The 19,710-nt window shown below is 37.4% G+C and overlaps 1 protein-coding gene across 4 annotated transcripts in view; it reads right to left on the bottom strand.

Annotated features, from left to right (window-relative positions):
* The window catches only part of ABCB7 (ATP binding cassette subfamily B member 7), a 139,448-nt gene that overhangs the window by 17,351 nt on the left and 102,387 nt on the right, over positions 1 to 19,710 (bottom strand). For 2 of the 4 annotated variants that reach the window (XM_067723997.1, XM_067723998.1), the window contains 2 exons: positions 8,800 to 8,971; positions 5,982 to 6,085 (listed from right to left, as the gene is read on the bottom strand). The exons of 1 other annotated variant lie outside the window; for it this stretch is intronic. In XM_067723997.1, the coding sequence (XP_067580098.1) occupies positions 5,982 to 6,085; positions 8,800 to 8,971 (276 nt within the window). The remainder of the gene's footprint in view (positions 1 to 5,981; positions 6,086 to 8,799; positions 8,972 to 19,710) is intronic. One more of the 4 variants, XM_067724000.1, reaches the window with a different exon arrangement.

Raw genomic sequence — 19,710 nt, 5'->3', positions numbered from 1 at the left:
ACAACATTAAAAGCACCAACATTCATATTATCGGGGTCCCAGAAGGAGAAGAGAGAAAGGACCTGAGAAAGTATTTGAAGAGGTAATAGCTGAAAACTTCCCTAACATGGGAAAGGAAACAGTCACTCAAGCCCAGGACGTGCAGAGACCCCCAGGTAGGATAAACCCAAGGAGGAACACACCAAGACAAAATAGTACTCAACTTGACAAAATTAAAGATAAAGAAAAATTATTAAAGCAACAAGGGAAAAGCAACAAAAACATACACAGGAACTCCCATATCCCATAAGGTGATCAGCTGATTTCTCAACAGAAACTCTGTAGGCCAGAAGTGAGTGGTACAATATATTTAAAGCAATGAAAGGGAAAAATCTACAAACAAGAATAGTCTACCCAGCAAGGCTCACATTCAGATTCGACGGAGAATCTAAAGCTTTACAGACAAGTAAAGGCTAAGAGAATTCAGCACTACCAGACCCGCCTTAAAACAAATGCTAAAGATTGTTCTCTAAGTGGAAAAGAAAAGGCCACAACTAGAAACAGGAAAATTATGAATGGAAAAGCTCACTGGTAAAGGCAAACATAGAGTAAAGCAAGGAAATCATCTGTACACAAATATGATATCAAAATCAGCAATTAGTGAGGAGAGAACAAATGCAGGGTATTGAAAATGCATTTGAAATTAAAAGACCAGCAACTTAAAACAACCTTGCTTATATACAGACTACCATATCAAAATCTTATGGTAACTGCAAGCCACAAATCTACAATAGATACACACACAAAAAAGAAAAAGGAATCCAAATACAACACTAAGGTTAGTCATCAATTAACAAGAGAACAAAAGAGGAAGGGGAGAAAAAAGACCTAAAGAAACAAATCCAAAACAATTAACAAAAGGGTAATAAGAACATACATAACAATAATTACCTTAAACATAAATGGATTAAGTGCTCCAACCAAAAGACAGACTGGCTGAATGGATACAAAAACAAGACCCCTATATATGCTGTCTATAAGAGACCCATTTCAGATCTAGGGACACATACAGACTGAAAGTGATGGGATGGAAAAACGTATTCCATACAAATGGAAATCAAAAGAAAGCTGTAGTAGCAATACTCATCAGACAAAGTAGACTTTAAAATGAAGACTGTTACAAGAGACAGGGAAGGACACTACATAATGATCAAGGGATTAATCCAAGAAGAAGATATAACAATTGTAAATATATATGCATCCAACATAGGAGAACCTCAATATATAAGGCAAATACTAACAGCCATGAAGGGAGAAATCGATAGTAACACAATAATGGGGGACTTTAACACACCATTTTCATCAGTGGACAGATCATCCAGACAGAAAATCAACAAGGAGACACAGGCCTTAAATGACACATTAGACCAGATAGACTTAATTGATACTTATAGAGAATTCCATCCAAAAGCAGCAGAATACACGTTTTTCTCATGTGCACATGGAACATTTTCCAGGATTGATCACAAGCTGGGCCACAAAGTGAGCCTCGGTAAATTTAAGAAAACTGAAATCATATCAAGTGTCTTTTCTGACTACTCGCTATGAGATTAGAAATCAACTACAAGAAAAAAAAGTAAAAAATATAAACATGTGGAGGCTAAAAAATATGCTACTAAACAACCAATGGATCACTGAAGAAATCAAAGAGGAAATCAAAAAATACCTAGAAACAAATGAAAACAAAAGCCCAAAGATCCCAAACCTATGGGACACAGTAAAAGCAGTTCAAAGAAGGAAGTTTATAACAATACAATCTTACCTCAGGAAACAAGAAAAATCACAAATAAACAACTAAATGTACATCTAAAGCAACTAGAGAAAGGAGAACAAACAAAACCCAAAGTTAGCAAAAGAAATCATAAAGATAAGAGCAAAAATAAATGAAATAGAAATGAAGGAAACAACACAAAAGATCAATGAAACTAAAAGCTGGTTCTTTGAAAAGATAAACAAAATTGACAAACCTTTAGCCAGGCTCATCATGAAAAAAAGGGAGAGGGCTGAAATCAATAAAATTAGAAATGAAAAAGGAGAAGTTATAATGGACACCACAGAAATCCAAAGGACCATAAGAGACTACTACAATCAACTATATGCCAATAAAATGTACAACTTGGAAGAAATGGACAATTCTTAGAAAGGTACAATCTCCCAAGACTGAACAAGGAAGAAATAGAAACTATAAACAGACAAATCACAAGTACTGAAATTGAAAATGTGATTAAAAAACTCCCAGCAAACAGAAGTCCAGGACCTGATGTCTTCACAGGCAAATGCTATCAAACATTTAGAAGAGTTAAGAACAATTCTTCTGAAACTATTCCAAAAAACAGCAGAGGAAGGAACACTCCCAAATGCATTCTATGAGGCCACCATCACCGTTATACAAAAACCAGACAGACATACCACGAAAAAAGAAAATTACAGGCCAATATCACTAATGAACAGAGACGCAAAAACCCTCAACAAAATACTATCAAACCGAATCCAACAATACATTAAAAGTATCATACACCATGATCAAGTGGGATTTATCCCAGGGATGCAAGGATTTTTCAATATCTGCAAATCAATCAGTGTGATACATCACATCAACAAATTGAAGAATAAAAACCAAATGATCATCTCAATAGACACAGAAAAAAGTTTTTGACAAAACTTAGCACCCATTTATGGTAAAAACTCTCCAGAAAGTGGGCGCAGAGGGAACCTACCTCAACATAATAAAGGCCATATATGACAAAACTACAGCTAACATCGTACTCAATGGCAAAAAGCTGAAAGCATTTCCTTTAAGATCTGGAACAAGATAAGGATGTCCACTCTCGCCTCTTTTATTCAACATAGTTTCGGAAGTCCTAGCCACAGCAATCAGAGAAGAAAAAGGAATCCAAACTGGAAAAGAAGAAGTAAAACTGTCAGTGTTTGCAGATGCCATGATACTATATGTAGAAAATCCTAAAGATGCTACCAGAAAACAACTAGAGCTCATCAATGAATTTGGTAAAGTTGCAGGATACAAAATTAATACACAGAAATCTGTTGAATTTCTATACACCAACAATGAAAGATCAGAAAGAGAAATTAAAGAAACAATTCCATTTACCATCACATCAACAAGAATAAGATACCTAGGGATATACCTACCTAAGGAGGCAAAAGACCTGTACTCTGAAAACTATAAGATGCTAGTGAAAGAAATCAAAGGTGACACAGATGGAAAGATCTACCATGTTGGGACTTCTCTGGTGGTCCAGTGGGTAACACTCCATGCTCCCAATGCAGGGGGCCTAGGCTCGATCCGTGGTCGGGAACTAGATCCTGCATGCCATAACTAAGAGTCTGCATGCTGCACCTAAGAAGTCCGCATGCCACAACTAAAGATCCCACATGCTGTAATGAAGGTCCCACTTGCTGCAACTAAGTCCTGGTGCAGCCTAAACAAATAAATAAATAAATATGTTTTAAAAAAACGATCTACCATGTTCTTGGATTGGAAGAATCAATATTGTCAAAATGACTATACTACCCAAGGTAATCTACAGCTTTGATGCAATGCCTATCTAATTATCAATGGCATTTTCACAGAACTACAACAAAAAAAATCTTAAAATTTGTACAGTGCCACAAAAGACCCTAAATATCTACAGCAAACTTAAGAAAGAAAAATGGAGCTAGATGAATCAAGGCTCCCTGACTTCAGACTATACTACAAAGCTACACTCATCAAAACAGTATGGTACTGGCACAAAAACAGAAATATAGATCAAAAGGATAGAAAGCCCAGAAATAAACCCATGCACCTATGGCCAATTAATCTACCACAAAGGAGGCAAGACTATAAAATGGAGGAAAGACAGTCTCTTCAATAAATAGTGCTAGGAAAACTGGACAGCTACATGTAAAAAACTGAAATTAGAATATTCTTTAATACCATGCACAAAAATAAACTCAAAATGGATTAAAGACCTAAATGTAAGACCGGATACTATAAAACGCTTAGAGGAAAACATAGGCAGAACACTCTTTAACAAAAATCACAGCAATATCTTTTTCAATCTGTCTCACAGGGTAACGGAAATAAAAACAAAAATAAACAAGTGGGACCTAATAAAACTCAAAAGCTTTTGCACAGCAAAGGAAACCATAAACAAACTGAAAAGACAAACCACAGACTGGGAGAAAATATTTGCAAACAAAGTATTAGTCTCCAAACTTTACAAACAGCTCATGCAGCTCAATATTGAAAAAACAAACAACCTAATCAAAAAATGGGCAGAGGACCTAAAGAGACATTTCTCCAAAGACATACAGATGGCCAGGAGGCCCATGAAAAGATGCTCAACATCGCTAATTATTAGAGAAGTGCAAATCAAAACTACAATGAGATATCACCTCATACCAGTCAGAATGGCCATCATCAAAAAATCTGCAAACAATAAATGCTAGATAGGGTGTGGAGAAAAGGGAACCCTCTTACACTGTTGGTGGGAATGTAAAACAGTATGGCCACTATGGAGAACAGTATGAAGGTTCCTTAAAATACTAAAAATAGAGCTACCCTATGATTCAGCAATCCCACTCTTGGGCATATATCTGGAGAAAACCATAATTTGAAATGATACATGCACCCCACTGTTCACTGCTGTACTGTTTACAATAGCCAAAACATGAAAGCAACCTAAGTGTCCATCAACAGATGAATGGATAAAGATGTGGTATATATATCCAATGCAATATTACTCAGCCATTAAAAAGACTGAAATAATGCCATTTGCAGCAGCATGGATGGACTTGGAGATTATACTTCATACTAAGTGAAGTTAAGTCAGACAGAAAAAGAAAAATATCATATGATATTGCTTACATGTGGAATATAAAAAAAATGATACAAATGAACTTGTTTACAAGACAGAAATGGACTCACAGACTTAGAGAATGAACTTATGGTTATCATGGGGGCAGGGTGGGGGGAGGGATAGATTGGGAGTTTGGGATTGACATGTACACAGTGCTATATTTAAAATAAAATGCCTTTTCATGAAAAATAAATAAAATTAAAATTTTCTAAATAAATATAACAAATCCTCATGCTAAACAACTGACTTAGAAATTAAGCTGTTTTAAACATATGGCAGATCAAGTAATGTGCCCTGAAACTTAACTCCATATGCAAATATATGTCATATATGCTCTAAAGCTGAAATTAGGCCTATCCTTCAACAATAGGGTTTTACTATATATTCAAGTAAAACGTAGGTGAATGGAGGCAACTGACAAATTACATCAGTCTATCTTCAGTTTTAGATTAAGGGGATTCATTCATGAAATTATGATTGCTGTTAAGAGTTTGGTATTTAATACAAAGATGTTATGATGTTTAATGTAGTTGCTGGGTAGTACCATGATGTCAGTGTCACAACATCTTGGTGCTTCACAATACTTGTTATGAAATGAATATACACTGATACCAGAACCGCAGGCTGTGTGTGCCTAATTTGCATCTTAGTGAGTTGCTCCATGATAAGTGAAAGGCTTTCTGGTGTGTACCGTGTCACAATCATTTATAAGACCTATTTTAATGAATGTTAAGTGGCAAAAAGCAGAAAGACTAAAACCTTCCTTTGTCAGCAGGTTAGTTGATTCCCACAGCTTTGCAAGATGAAAAGGTAATACAACAAGAGCATAACGTGTCACACACAGTTTCAAAAAGAGATATATTTGCAAATGGACTTAACAGTGTGATAATATAATGCAACCTGGCATTCTTACTATCAACACTTCCTACATTGGGGAAAAGGGCTAGGTATTTGGCTCTACAGAACCTTCTATTGAAGTTCATTCAAAATATGAAAGAATGTAGCTATTTTACTGAAACTTCCAAGGAAAAAAGTTAAGCAATTTGAATTAAAGAGTTTTATGCTTTCACGATCATTTACCTCTTCAGTAATTGAATCTAATGATGAAGTAGCTTCATCATAGAGAATGACTGGGGGGTCCTTCAAAATGGCTCTTGCAATTGCTACTCTTTGCTTTTCTCCTCCTAGTAAAGAAAATTTTTAGTTTAAGAGAGCATAACATACATATTTTATATTTCTAGTATTTCCATTAATTACAACTACCAAATAATACCTTCAACATTTATCTTTACTGATTACTGATCATTTTACTCAGCTATAAGAGTTTATGTTCATATACAATATCCTTTGACAAACTATATTCCCTGGAACATAAATGTGATTCTGAATTCTGACTTCATGGCAGGCGAAAAGAACAAGGAGGGGAGGTGACAACTTTGATTCCAGAATTACCTCCCTCACCAGAAATATGCTCATGACATGTTACTTTATATGTACTTTATATTAATTCCCAATGAAGAGCAACCTCAGAGAGAAAAATTTCAATATTAGAGAATCAACAAAGCCAAAACCAAATTCAATATCTGAAGCCTGAAAACTTGAAGACATGAAACTATGAATATCTAAATTTATTTCTTAACATAAAAAAGTACCATTCAGCCAGTATTCTTAAAGACTTTTTTTTTTGACAGAAAGCTATTATTTTCACAGCACTCTTCAAAGTTAAGGCTACAAACTAGGACCTCTTATTTCACCTTAGTTATTTGCTATAGGACTCTAGCATAGCAGAATTTTAAAACAGAAAGGAAACAGAAGCCCAGAAAGGTTAAGTAATTTGCTCAAAGTCACAGGCAAGTTCTAGCAAAATCTGCTAGAACCGACTAATTACCCCTGACTATTCCCAGTCCAATGCTCTTCCTTTCATAATGTACAAACCCATAATTACTCTTAAATTTATTCTAGAGAAAAGAAAAGAATCTTTCTTTCTCCACTGGGACTCCTGCAGGTCTAAGGCCATCAATCTTACATAAAACTATGGTTGGAAGTACAAAAGATGGTGCTTTGCTCAATATGTCCCTTTTGGCTCCTTTTCTTGTTCATTATCCATTAATTTATCAATGTCTGAAAAAACCTGTACTTTTTAGCATCAGTAACCTCTTCAGAAAACAAGCTCTACCTGTTGATTATCTGGTACACAAGTATTATTTCACTTTTATCTGTTCTTCAATTATTATCTTCAACCTGTAAGAGGGGCTCCTTATGTCTAATATTAGTGAATACGTTTATATTCATACGATCCACACTCTTCCTCATTTTGTAAGTTCAAAATTCTCCTGTCAAGACAGGCAGTATGCCAGAACAATCTGCTTACCCACCTAGCAACTCAGCAGCAGAAAGCCCCTAAAAGAACTAGATACTCAGAGGAAGAACTAGTTTACACATGTTTCCCAAATTTCAAGTGGAAACCAACCCAGTTTCAATTCTATTCAATAGAATTTGGAAAAGAAACATTTGTTTGTTCTCTACCGAAATTATTTGCATAGGTGCTAAATAATATATTGCTCATTTTGAGAGGCCTGGTTGTAAGGCAATGGGTATTAGATAAGAATAAAATTTTGTTAAACATTCCTATCCCCAAAGGCATGCAGAGAGGAACAAAGTGATTGAAAAATGGGATGCAGCATAGCTAACTGAAGCAAAGTCATGTTTGAGAGGGCTAGTCTGTATTACGTGACAAATTGGGTATCTCTAGAATTAGCCCAACGGATAAATAATCTGGGGTGTGGGCTAGTTAATTGCAAAGTCCTATGAAGAGCAATGGTAAAGTATAAAGGTGGACTGGAATGAAGCAGGCATCTTATACTATCAGGTAATGACTAAATAGCTACTACAAACCACCTAAACTTGAAAATAATCTTTGCTTAGTATTTTCTAAACCTAGATCAAAACTTTCTAATAGACTCTAAATTCCTTGAGAGTAGGTCCCTTGATGCTTCATCTTTTTAACTCCCAAATCATTTAGCACAGCTGCTTGCACACAGCTTGTACCTAATCAATGTTGTGAATAACTGAAGCCAGCTTACAATGAAGAGGAACAGGGATTCATTAAAATTCATGTGGAGTATTCTTCATTCTCTTTTTCCTTACCCTCATCCCTAATCTATACATTTCCTACCCAAACTAAACTAGAATGAAGAGTAAATGTAAAGGATGCAGTATGTTTATGAGTTACATTAATACTTTCAGGCATTAGATATCATTATACTTTTAGAATTCAAATAATTTAGGGCAAAGAAACATTTTTATGGATCCTCAAAAAAATTCAGTCATTTTAGGATGATCCATTATTAAACATAGTAATCATCTCATAATTAACCACTTAAGTTAAAATGTGCAAGCCCTAAAATTTACTTGGCCACTGAACCAACAAAGACATGAAAATGAAGTTGGCTGTAAGGAAGTATAAGTATAAGGAGGTCTAAAGTATTGAAAACATCCCATAATGATCTAGGAAATTATGAGGAGATACACTATTTACTATCAAATTTCTTGTCCCTACTCTTACTTCTTTCCCATGCGAATAATGACCTTGGCTTTTAATATTAAGATTACGGATAATAAGTTAACACTGATCTCAACATGTATCAGTAACTTACTATTAAGCACTTACAGTGTTTGCAGCTTCAAGTGAAAGAAAGAGACTTGCATGATTTGAGAACAGTTACTTCTAGCAAGCTGAATTGTTTACAGTGACAGGCAGGAAACGGGAATTTGTCAAAAGAGACTGGATGAGCACTATGTTTGTACTCTGTCATTACATTTTCTAGTAAATGGCCCTGACAAATTAAAGTGTGAAGGGAGTATATAAGTGGGGGCCAGGTCTAAAATCTTTGATTACCTGAAAGCTTGAGTCCTCGTTCCCCTACTTGGGTGTCATATCCATGTGGCATTCGAAGAATTGCATCATGTAGTCCAGCTAATTTTGCCACTGCATACACTTCCTCTGGTGAAGCATTGATGTTTCCATATAAGAGGTTGTAGTAAATGGTATTATGGAAGAGGACAGCATCCTGGAGCAGATTTATACATACACACATAGACATGCATGTTCATATTTAACAATTCAAAGAATAGTAAAGACATAAAGGCATTAAAAGTAAAACATTGTAACTCCTTTTATCACCCCCTCATGCCTGCTCCATTTCCTTTCCCAGAGCTAATCACCATGAACAATTTGTTGTGTTATTATCCTAGACTTTTTCTGACGCATTTATGTGCCTAAACAAACACTTTTTTTTTCCAACAGAAGTGGGGCCATACTATACATATTCATTTGTAAGTTGCTTTTTTCACTTAACACAACCTGGAGATTGTTCATGACAGTAACAGAAACCTACCTCATTATTTTCAACAGTTGTGTGATACTAAGAATATATCATATTTATCTTATCCATTCCTCTACTGATGGATATTAAAACTTTTGCTACTATAAACAATGTTGAAATAAAATATCATTGTATATGTGACTTATGTAAACCCATGCATTTCTGTAAGAAGGATTCCTAGAAGCACACTGATGAGTTAAAAGGTAAGCATATGTTTATCCTTTGATAGAAATTGCCCAACTATCTTCCAAAAACGCTCCAACAGCATATACACCAACCAACAGTGTACCAGGGTGCCAGGTCTCCATATCCTCAACAACGCTGGATATTAATAAGTTTTAGTTGTTGCTACTTTTAAGGGTACAATGTGCTTTTTGTTTAAATTAGTATTTCCCTAATTACTAATGAAACCGAATATGTTTTTATATGTTTCTCAGAAGCTTTTAAATTGGACTTAAAACACAGAAAACAAAGAATTTATCACTATAGATTTTTGAGAAAGTTCACTGCAAGCATTCATTTGATATTTCAACTTATTCTGACATGGCACACTAAAGCTAAATTATTTAAAATGAGCATCCACCTCCTACTTTTCTTTCAGTATCCAACAGTTGGAAGGTAACAGTAAGATGAAATAAAATGATTCCATTCATTAACATTAACCAGTACCCTCAATTAATTAAGATCTTCTTTAACATCATAATCAGATCCAGAGTTACAGATACTATTTCAAATCACTTTAATAATTTTTATTACTATTACTAATATAAAATTTTCTTGTACTGAGATGGTAGTTAAAACTAATGAGTTTAAAGTTCTACTTAAACTTTAAGTAGAACTTCAGAAAATACTTATTTTAAAATATTTTACATTTAGAAAAGAAGTTAACAAACAAATGCTAACTGGAAATGTTGAAAATACAAAATATGGGGCATTGAGAAGACAGCAGAGGAATGAGATGTGGAGATCACCTTCGCCCCACAAATACATAAAAAATACATCTACATGTGGAACAACTCCTACACAACACGTACTAAACGCAGGCAGAAGATCTCAGACTTCCCAAAAGGCAAGAAACTCCCCACGTACCTGGGTAGGGAAAAAGAAAAAACAGAGACAAAAGAATAGGGATGGGACCTGCACCTCTGGGAGGGAAAGGTGAAGGAGGAAATGTTTCCACACACTAGGAAACCCCTTCACTGGCAGAGACAGGGGGTGGGAGGGGGAGGGAAGCTTTGGAGCCACGGAGGAGAGCGCATCAACTGGAATGCAGAGGGCAAAGCGGAGAGATTCTGGCACAGAGGATCGGTGTCAACCAGCACTCACCAGCCTGAGAGGCTTGTCTGCTCACCCACCGGAGCGGTGGGGGCTGGGAGCTGAGGCTCGGGCTTCGGAGGTCAGATCCCAGGGAGAGGACTGGGGTTGGCTGTGTGAACACAGCCTGAAGGGGGCTAGTGCGCCACAGGTAGCTGGGAGGGAGTCCGGGAAAAAGTCTGGAACTGCCTAAGAGGCAAGAGACCATTGTTTCAGGGTGCGTGAGGAGAGGGGATTCAGAGCACCGCCTAAACAAGCTCCAGAGATGGGCACGAGCCTTGGCTATCAGCACAGACCCCAGAGATGGGCATGAGATGCTAAGGTTGCTGCTGCAGCCACCAAGAAGCCTGTGTGCAAGCACAGGTCACTATCCACACTTCCCAGGAGCTCATGCAGCCCACCACCGCCAGGGTCCCGAGATCCAGGGACAATTTACCCAGGAGAACACACGGCACGCCTCAGGCTGTTGCAATGACACGCTGGCCTCTGCCGCTGCACAATCACCACTCATGGCGTACCCCTCCCTCGCCCCAGCCTGAGTGAGCCAGAACCCCCTATCATGCTACTACTTTAACTCCATCCTGTCTGGGCGGGGAACAGATGCCCTCAGGCGACCTACATGCACAGGAAGGGTCAAATCCAAAGAAGAGTGCCAGGAGCTGTGCGAACAAAGAAGAGACAGGGAAATTTCTACCAGCAGCCTCAGGAGTAGCAGATTAAATCTCCACAATCAACTTGATGTACACTGCATCTGTGGAATACCTAAATAATGAATCATCCCAAAACTGAGGTGGTGAACGTTGAGCGCAACTGTAGACTGGGGTTTGCTTTCTGCATCTAATTTCTATCTGGTTTTATCTTTATCTTAGTTTAGTTTATAGAGCTTACTATCATTGGTAGAGTTTATTGATTCGGTTGCTGACTTCCTTTTTTAAATATATATATATATATATATATTTCCTTTTTCTCTTTTTATGGCTGTGTATGTGTATGCTTCTTTGTGTGATTTGGTCTGGACAGCTTGCCTTTTACAATTTGTTCTAGGGTTCTGCCTGTCCGTTTTTCTTGTTTTGTTTTGTTTTTAGTATAGTTTTTAGCACTTGTTATCACTGGTGGATTTGTTTTTTGGTTTAGTTGCTCTCTTCTTTCTTTTTATTACTTTTTTATTTATTTTTAATACTTTATGAAATTTTTTATTTTAATAAGTTTATTTTTGTTTCTTTTTTTCCCCTCCCTTTTCTTCTGAGCTGTGTAGCTGACAGGGTCTTCATGCTCCAGCTGGGTGTCAGGCCTGACCCTCTGAGGTGGGAGAGTCAAGTTCAGGACATTGGTCCACCAGAGACCTCCCAGCTCCACGTACTATCAAACCGCAAAAGCTCTTACAGAGATCTCCATCTCAACTCTAAGACCCAGCTCCATTCAACGAGCAGCAAGCTACAGTGCTGGACACCCTAGGCCAATCAACTAGCAAGACAGGAACACAACCCCATCCATTAGCACAGAGGCTTCCTAAAATCAAAATAAGTTTAAAGACCCCCAAAACACACCACTGGATGCAGTCCTTCCCACCAGAAAGATACAGCCTCATCCACCAGAACACAGGCAACAGTTCCTTCCACCAGGAAGCCTACACAACCTACTGAACCAACCAATGGGGGCAGACAACAAAAACAACGGGAACTACAAACCTGCAGCCTGCAAAAAGGAGACGCCAAACACAGTAAGTTAAGGAAATGAGAAGACAGAGAAATACACAGCAGATGAAGGAGCAAGGTAAAAACCCAAGAGGCCAAACAAATGAATAGGAAATAGGCTCTCTATCTGAAAAATAATTCAGAGTAATGATGGTAAAGATAATCAAAAAACTTGGAAATAGAATGGAGAAAATACAAGAAACGTTTAACAAGTACCTAGAAGAACTAAAGAGCAAAAAACAATGGTGAACAACACAATAAATGAAATAAAAAATTCTCCAGAAGGAATCAATAGCAGAATAACTGAGGCAGAAGAACAGATAAATAACCTGGAAGATAAAATAGTGGAAATAACTACCACAGAGCAGAATAAAGAAAAAAGAACGAAAAGAATTAAGGACAGTCTCAGAGACCTCTGGGACAACATTGAATGCACGAACATTAGAAATATATGGATCCCAGAAGAAGAGAAAAAAATAGGGACTGAGAAAATATTTGAAGAGATTACAGTTGAAAACTTCCGAAATATGGGAAAGGAAGTAGTCAATCAAGTCCAGGAATTGCACAGAGTCCCACACAGCATAAATCCAAGGAGAAACATGCCAAGACACATATTAATCACACTATCAAAAATTAAATACAAAGAAAAACTATTAAAAGCAACAAGGGAAAAACAACAAATAACACACAAGGGAATCTCCATAAGGTTAGTAGCTGATCTTTCAGCAGAAACTCTGCAAGTCAGAAAGGAGTGGCGGGACATATTTAAAGTCATGAAAGGGAAAAACCTACAACCAAGATTACTCTACCCAGCAAGGATCACATTCAGATTCGAAGGAGAAATTACAACATTCACAGAAGCAAAAGCTAAGAGAATGCAGAACCACCAAACCAGCTTTAAAACAAATGCTAAAGGAACTTCTCCAGGCAGGAAACACAAGAGAAGGAAAAGACCTACAAAAACAAACCCGAAACAATTAAGAAAATGGTAATAGGAACATATATATCGATAACTACCTTAAATGTAAATGGATTAGATGCACCAACCAAAAGACACAGACTGACTAAATAAATACAAAAACAAGACCAGTATATATGCTGTCTACAAGGGAACCACTTCAGACATGCAGACACATAGACTGAAAGTGAGGGGATGGAAAAAGATATTCCACGTAAATGGAAATCAAAAGAAAGCTGGAGTAGCAACTGTCATATCAGACAAAATGGATTTTATATTTTAATTTTTTAAAAATATCTTTATTGGAGTATAATTGCTTTACAATGGTGTTAGTTTCTTCTTTATAATGAAGTAAAACAGCTATGCATATATATATATATATATATATATATATATATATATATATCTCCCCATATCTCTTCCCTTTTGCATCTCCCTCCCTCCCACCCACCCTATCCCACCCCTCTAGGTGGTCACAGAGCACCGAGCCCCTCTCCCTGTGCTGTGTGGCTGCTTTCCACTACCTATTAATTTTAAATTTGGTAGTGTATATATATCCATGCCACTCTCTCACTTTCTCCGAGCTTAGCCTTCCCTGTCCCCGTGCCCTCAAGTCCATTCTCTAGTAGGTCTGCATATTTATTCCCATCCTGTCCCTATGTTCTTCACACCCATTTTTTTCTTTTTAAGATTCCATATAAGGGTGTTAGCATATGATATTTGTTTTTCTCTTTCTAACTTACTTCACTGTGTTGCAGACTCTAGGACCATTCACCTCACTAAAAATAATTCAATTTCATTTCTTCTCATGGCTGAGTAATATGCCATTGTATATATGTGCCACATCTTCTTTATTCATTCATCTGTCGATGGACACTTGGGTTGCTTCCAGGTCCTGCCTATTGTAAATAGAGCAAGAATAAACATTGTGGTACATGACTCTTTTGCAATTATGGTTTTCTCATGGTATGTGCCCAGTAATGGGATTGCTGGGTCATATGGTAATTCTATTTTTAGTTTTTTAATGAAACTCCATACTGTTCTCCATACTGGCTGTATCAATTTACATTCCCACCAACAGCACAAGAGGGTTCCCTTTTCTCCACATCCTCTCCAGCATTAATTGTTTGTAGATTTTTTCATGATGGCCATTCTGACTGGTGTGAGGTGATACCTCATTGTAGTTTTCATTTACATTTTGCTAATGATTAGTGATGTTGAGCATCCTTTCATATATTTGTAGGCAATCTGTGCATCTTCTATGGTGCAATGTCTACTTAGGTCTTCTGACCATTTTTGGATTGGGTTGTTTGTTTTTTTGATATTGAGCTGCATGAGCTACTTGTAAATTTTGGAGATTAATCCTTTGTGAGTTGCTTCATTTGCAAATATTTTCTCCCATTCTAAGGGTTGTCTTTTGGTCTTGTTTATGGTTTCCTTTGCTGTGCAAAAGCTTTGAAGTTTCATTAGGTCCCATTTGTTTATTTTTGTTTTTATGTCCATTTCTCTAGGAGGTGGGTGAAAAAGGATCTTGCTGTGATTTATGTCATAGAGTGTTCTGCCTATGCTTTCCTCTAAGAGTTTTATAGTGTCTGGCCTCACATCTAGGTCTTTAATTCATTTTGAGTTCATTTTTGTGTACGGTGTTAGGGAGTGTTATAATTTCATTCTTTTACATGTAGCTCTGCAGTTTTCCCAGCACCACTTACTGAAGAGGCTTTTTCTCCACTGCATATTCTTGCCTCCTTTATCAAAGATAAGGTGACCATATGTGCGTGGGTTTATCTCTGGGCTTTCTATCCTGTTCCACTGATTTATATTTCTGTTTCTATGCGAGTACCATACTGTCTTGATTACTGTAGCTTTGTAGTATAGTCTGACGTCTGGGAGCCTGATTCCTCCAGCTCTTTTGTTCTTTTTCAAGAATGTTTTGGCTATTCGGGGTCTTTAGTGTTTCCATAAAAATTGTGAAATTTTTTGTTCTAGTTCTGTGAAAAACGCCAGTGGCATTTTGACTGGGATTGCATTCGAACACATAGATTGTTTTGGGGAGTACAGTCATGTTCACAATGTTGATTCTTCCAATCCAAGAACATGGTATATCTCTCCAACTGTTTGTATCATCTTTAATTTCTTTCATCAGGGTCTTATAATTTTCTGCGTACAGATCTTTTGTCTCATTAGGTAGGTTTATTCCTAGGTATTTCATCCTTTTTGTTGCAATGATAAATGGCAGTGCTTCCTTAATTTCTCTTTCAGATTTTTCATCATTAGTGTATAGGAATGCATTAATTTTGTATCCTGATACTTTACCAAACTCATTGATTAGGACTAGTAGTTTTCTGGTAGCATCTTTAGGCTTCTCTATGCATAGTATCTTGTGATCTGCAAACAGTGACAGCTTTACTTCTTCTTTTCCGATTTGGATTCCTTGTATTTCATTTTCTTCTCTGATTTCTGTGGCTAAAACTTCCCAAAAAATGTTCAATAATAGTGGTGAGGTCGGGCAACCTTGTCTTGTTCCTGATCTTAGTGGAAATGGTTTCAGTTTTTCACCATTGTGGATGATGTTGCCTGTGGGTTTGTCATATATGGCCTTTATTAAGTTGAGAAAAGTTCCCCCTATGCCTACTTTCTGGAGGGTTTTTATCATAAATGGGTGCTGAATTTTGTCAAAAGCTTTTTCTGCATCTATTGACATGATCATATGGTTTTTATTCTTCACTTTATTAATATGATGTATCACATTGATTGATTTGCGTATATTGAAGAATCCTTGCATTCCTGGGATATATCCCACTTGATCATGGTGTATGATCCTTTTAATGTGCTGTTGGATTATGTTCCTAGTATTTTGCTGAGGATTTTTCCATCTATGTTCATCAGTGATATTGGCCTATAGTTTTCTTTCTTTGTGACATCCTTGTCTGGTTCTGGTATCAGGGGTGGCCTCATAGAATGAGTTTCGGAGTGTTCCTCCCTCTGCTATATTTTGGAACAGTTAGAGAAGGAGAGCTGTTAGCTCTTCTCTAAATGTTTGATACAATTCGCCTGTGAAGCCATCTGGTCCTGGACTTTCGTTTGTTGTAAGATTTTTAAATCACAGCTTCAATTTCAGTGCTTGTGATTGGTCTGTGTATATTTTCTATTCCCTCCTGGTTCAGTATAGGAAGGTTGTGCTTTTCTAAGCATTTGTCCATTTCTTCCAGGTTGTCCAATTTATTGGCATATAGTTGCTTGTAGTAATTTCCCATGATCCTTTGTGTTTCTGCAGTGTCAGAGGTTACTTCTTTTTCATGTCTAATTCTATTGATTTGAGTCTTCCCCCTTTTTTCTTGATCAGTCTGGTTAATGGTTTATCAATTTGTTTATCTTCTCAAAGAAAGAGCTTTCTGTTTTATTGATCTTTGATACTGTTTTCTTCATTTCTTTTTCATTTATTTCTGATATGATCTTTATGATTTCCTTCCTTCTGTTACCTTCGGGTTATTTTGTTTTTCTTTCTCTAATTGCTTTATGTGTAAGGTTAGGTTGTTTATTTCAGATGTTTCTTGTTTCTTAGGTAGTACTGCATTGCTATAAACTTCTCTTAGAAGTGCTTTTGCTGTATCCCACAGATTTTGGGTCACTGTGTTTTCATTGTCATTTGATTCTAGGTATTTTTTGATTTCCTGTTTGATTTCTTCAGTGATTTCTTGGTTATTAAGTGGTATGTTGCTTAGCCTCCATGTGTTTGTATGTTTTATAGATTTTTTCCTGTAATTGATATATAGTCTCATAGAACTGTGGTTGGAAAAGACACTTGATATGATTTCAAATATCTGAAATTTACCAAGGCTTGATTTGTCACCCAATATATGATCTATCCTGGAGACTCTTCCATGAGCACTTGAGAAGAAAGTGTATTGTGTTTTTTATGGATGGAATGTCCTATAAATATCAATTAAGTCCATGTTGTTTAATGTGTCATTTAAAGCTTGTGTTTCCTTATATATTTTCATTTTGGATGATCTCTCCATTGGTGATACTGTGGTGTTAAAGTCCCCTACTATGAGTGTGTTACTGTTGATTTCCCCTTTTATGGCTGTTAGCATTTGCCTTCTGTATTGAGGTGCTCCTATGTTGGGTGCATAAATATTTACAATTGTTATATCTTCTTCTTGGATTGATCCCTTGATCATTATGTAGGGTCCTTCTTTGTCTCTTGTAATAGTGTTTATCTTAAAGCCTCTTTTGTCTGATATGAGAATTGCTACTCCAGCTTTTTTTTGATTACCATTTGCATGGAACATCTTTTTCCATGTCCTCACTTTCAGTCTGTTAGGTGTCCCTATGTCTGAAGTGGGCCTTTTGTATACAGCATATGTATGGGTCTTGTTTTGGTATCCATTCAGCCAGTCTATGTGTGTTGGTTCAAGCATTTAATCCACTTACATTTAAGGTAATTATCGATATGTATGTTCCTATTACCATTTTCTTAACTGTTTCGGGTTTGTTATTGTAGATCTTTTCCTTCTCGTGTTTCCTGCCTAGAGAAGTTCCTTTAGCATTTGTCGTAAAGCTGGTTTGGTGGTGGTGAATTCTCTTAGCTTTTTTTTTTTTTTTTTTTTTTGCGGTACACAGACCTCTCACTGTTGTGGCCTCTCCCGTTGCGGAGCACAGGCTCCGGACGCGCAGGCTCAGCGGCCATGGCTTACGGGACTAGCCGCTCTGCGGCATGTGGGATCTTCCCAGACTGGGACATGAACCCGTGTCCCCTGCATTGGCACGAGACTCTCAACCACTGCGCCACAAGGGAAGCCCTGAATTCTCTTAGCTTTTGCTTGCTTGTAAAGGTTTTAATTTCTCTGTCGAATCTGAATGAGATTCTTCCTGGATAGAGTAATCTTGGGTGTAGGTTTTTCGCTTTCATCACTTTAAATATGTCCCGCCACTCCCTTCTGGCTTGCAGACTTTTTGCTGAAACATCAGTTGTTAACCTATATAAGATTCCCTTGTATGTTATATATTGCTAATCCCTTGCTGCTTTTAATATTTTTTCTTTGTATTTAATTTTTGATAGTTTGATTAATATGTGTCTTGGTGTTTCTCCTTGGATTTATCCTGTATGGTACTCTCTGCACTTCCTGGACTTGATTAACTATTTCCTTTCCCAGATTAGGGAAGTTTTCAACTATAATCTCTTCAAATATTTTCTCACTCCCTTTCTTTTTCTCTTCTTCTTCTAGGACCCCTATAATTCGAATGTTAGTGCATTTAATGTTGTCCAAGAGGTCTCTGAGACTGTCCTCAATTCCTTTCATTCTTTATCTTTATTTTCTTCTGCAGTAGTTAGTTCCATTATTTTATCTTCCAGGTCATTTATCCGTTCTTCTGCCTTAGTTATCCTGCTATTGATTCCTTCTAGAGAATTTTTTATTTTATTTATTATGCTGTTCATCATTGTTTGCTCTTTAGTTCTTCTAGGTCCTTTTTAAATGTTCTGGTACTTTCTCCATTCTATTTCCAAGATTTTGGATCATCTTTACTATCATTACTCTGAATTCTTTTTCAGGTAGACTGCCTATTTCCTCTTCATTTGTTAGGTCTGGTGGGTTTTTACCTCACTCCTTCACATCTGCTGTGCGTTTGCTTGTCTTCTCATTTTGCTTAACTTACTATGTTTGGGGTCTCCTTTTTGCAGGCTACAAGTCTGTAGTGCCCAGTTTTTCTGCTATCTGCCCCTAGTGGCTAAGGTTGGTTCAGTGGATTGTGTAGGCTTCCTGGTGGAGGGGACTAGTGCCTGTGTTCTGGTGGATGAGGCTGTATTTTGTCTTTCTGGTGGGGAGGTCTGCATCTGGTGGTGTGTTTTGGGGTGTCTGTGACCTTATTATGATTTTATGCAGCACCTCTGTTAATGGGTGGGCTTGTGTTCCTGTCTTGCTAGTTGTTTGGCATAGCGCATCCAGCATGTAGCTTGCTGGTCATTGAGTGTAGCTGGGTACTGGCGCTGAGATGGAGATCTCTGGGAGAGCTTTCGTTGTTTGATATTATGTGGAGCTGGGAGGTCCCTGGTGGACCAATGTCCTGAACTCGGCTCTCCCACCTCAGAGGCACAGGCCTGACACCTTACTGGAGCACCAAGATCCTGGCATCCACACAGCTCAGAATAAAAAGGAGAAAAAATGAAAGAAAGAAAAAGAAATAATAAAATAAAATATAGTTATTAAAATACAAAATAGTTATTAAAAATAAAAAATTAGGGGCCTTCCTTGTGGCGCAGTGGTTGAGAGTCGGCCTGCCGATGCAGGGGACACAGGTTCATGCCCCGGTCCGGGAAGATGCCACATGCTGTGGAGCGGCTAGGCCCATGAGCCATGGCCGCTGAGCCTGCGTGTCTGGAGCCTGTGCTCCTCAACGGGAGAGGCCACAACAGTGAGAGGCCTGCGTACCGCAAAAAAAATAAATAAATAAGTCAA

This window comes from Pseudorca crassidens, chromosome X (genome assembly GCF_039906515.1).
Source record: "Pseudorca crassidens isolate mPseCra1 chromosome X, mPseCra1.hap1, whole genome shotgun sequence".
In the NCBI taxonomy this organism is placed as follows: Eukaryota; Metazoa; Chordata; class Mammalia; order Artiodactyla; family Delphinidae; genus Pseudorca; species Pseudorca crassidens.
Note: the sequence above shows the minus strand (reverse complement) of the source record. Positions and strands in the feature narration are given on the sequence as shown.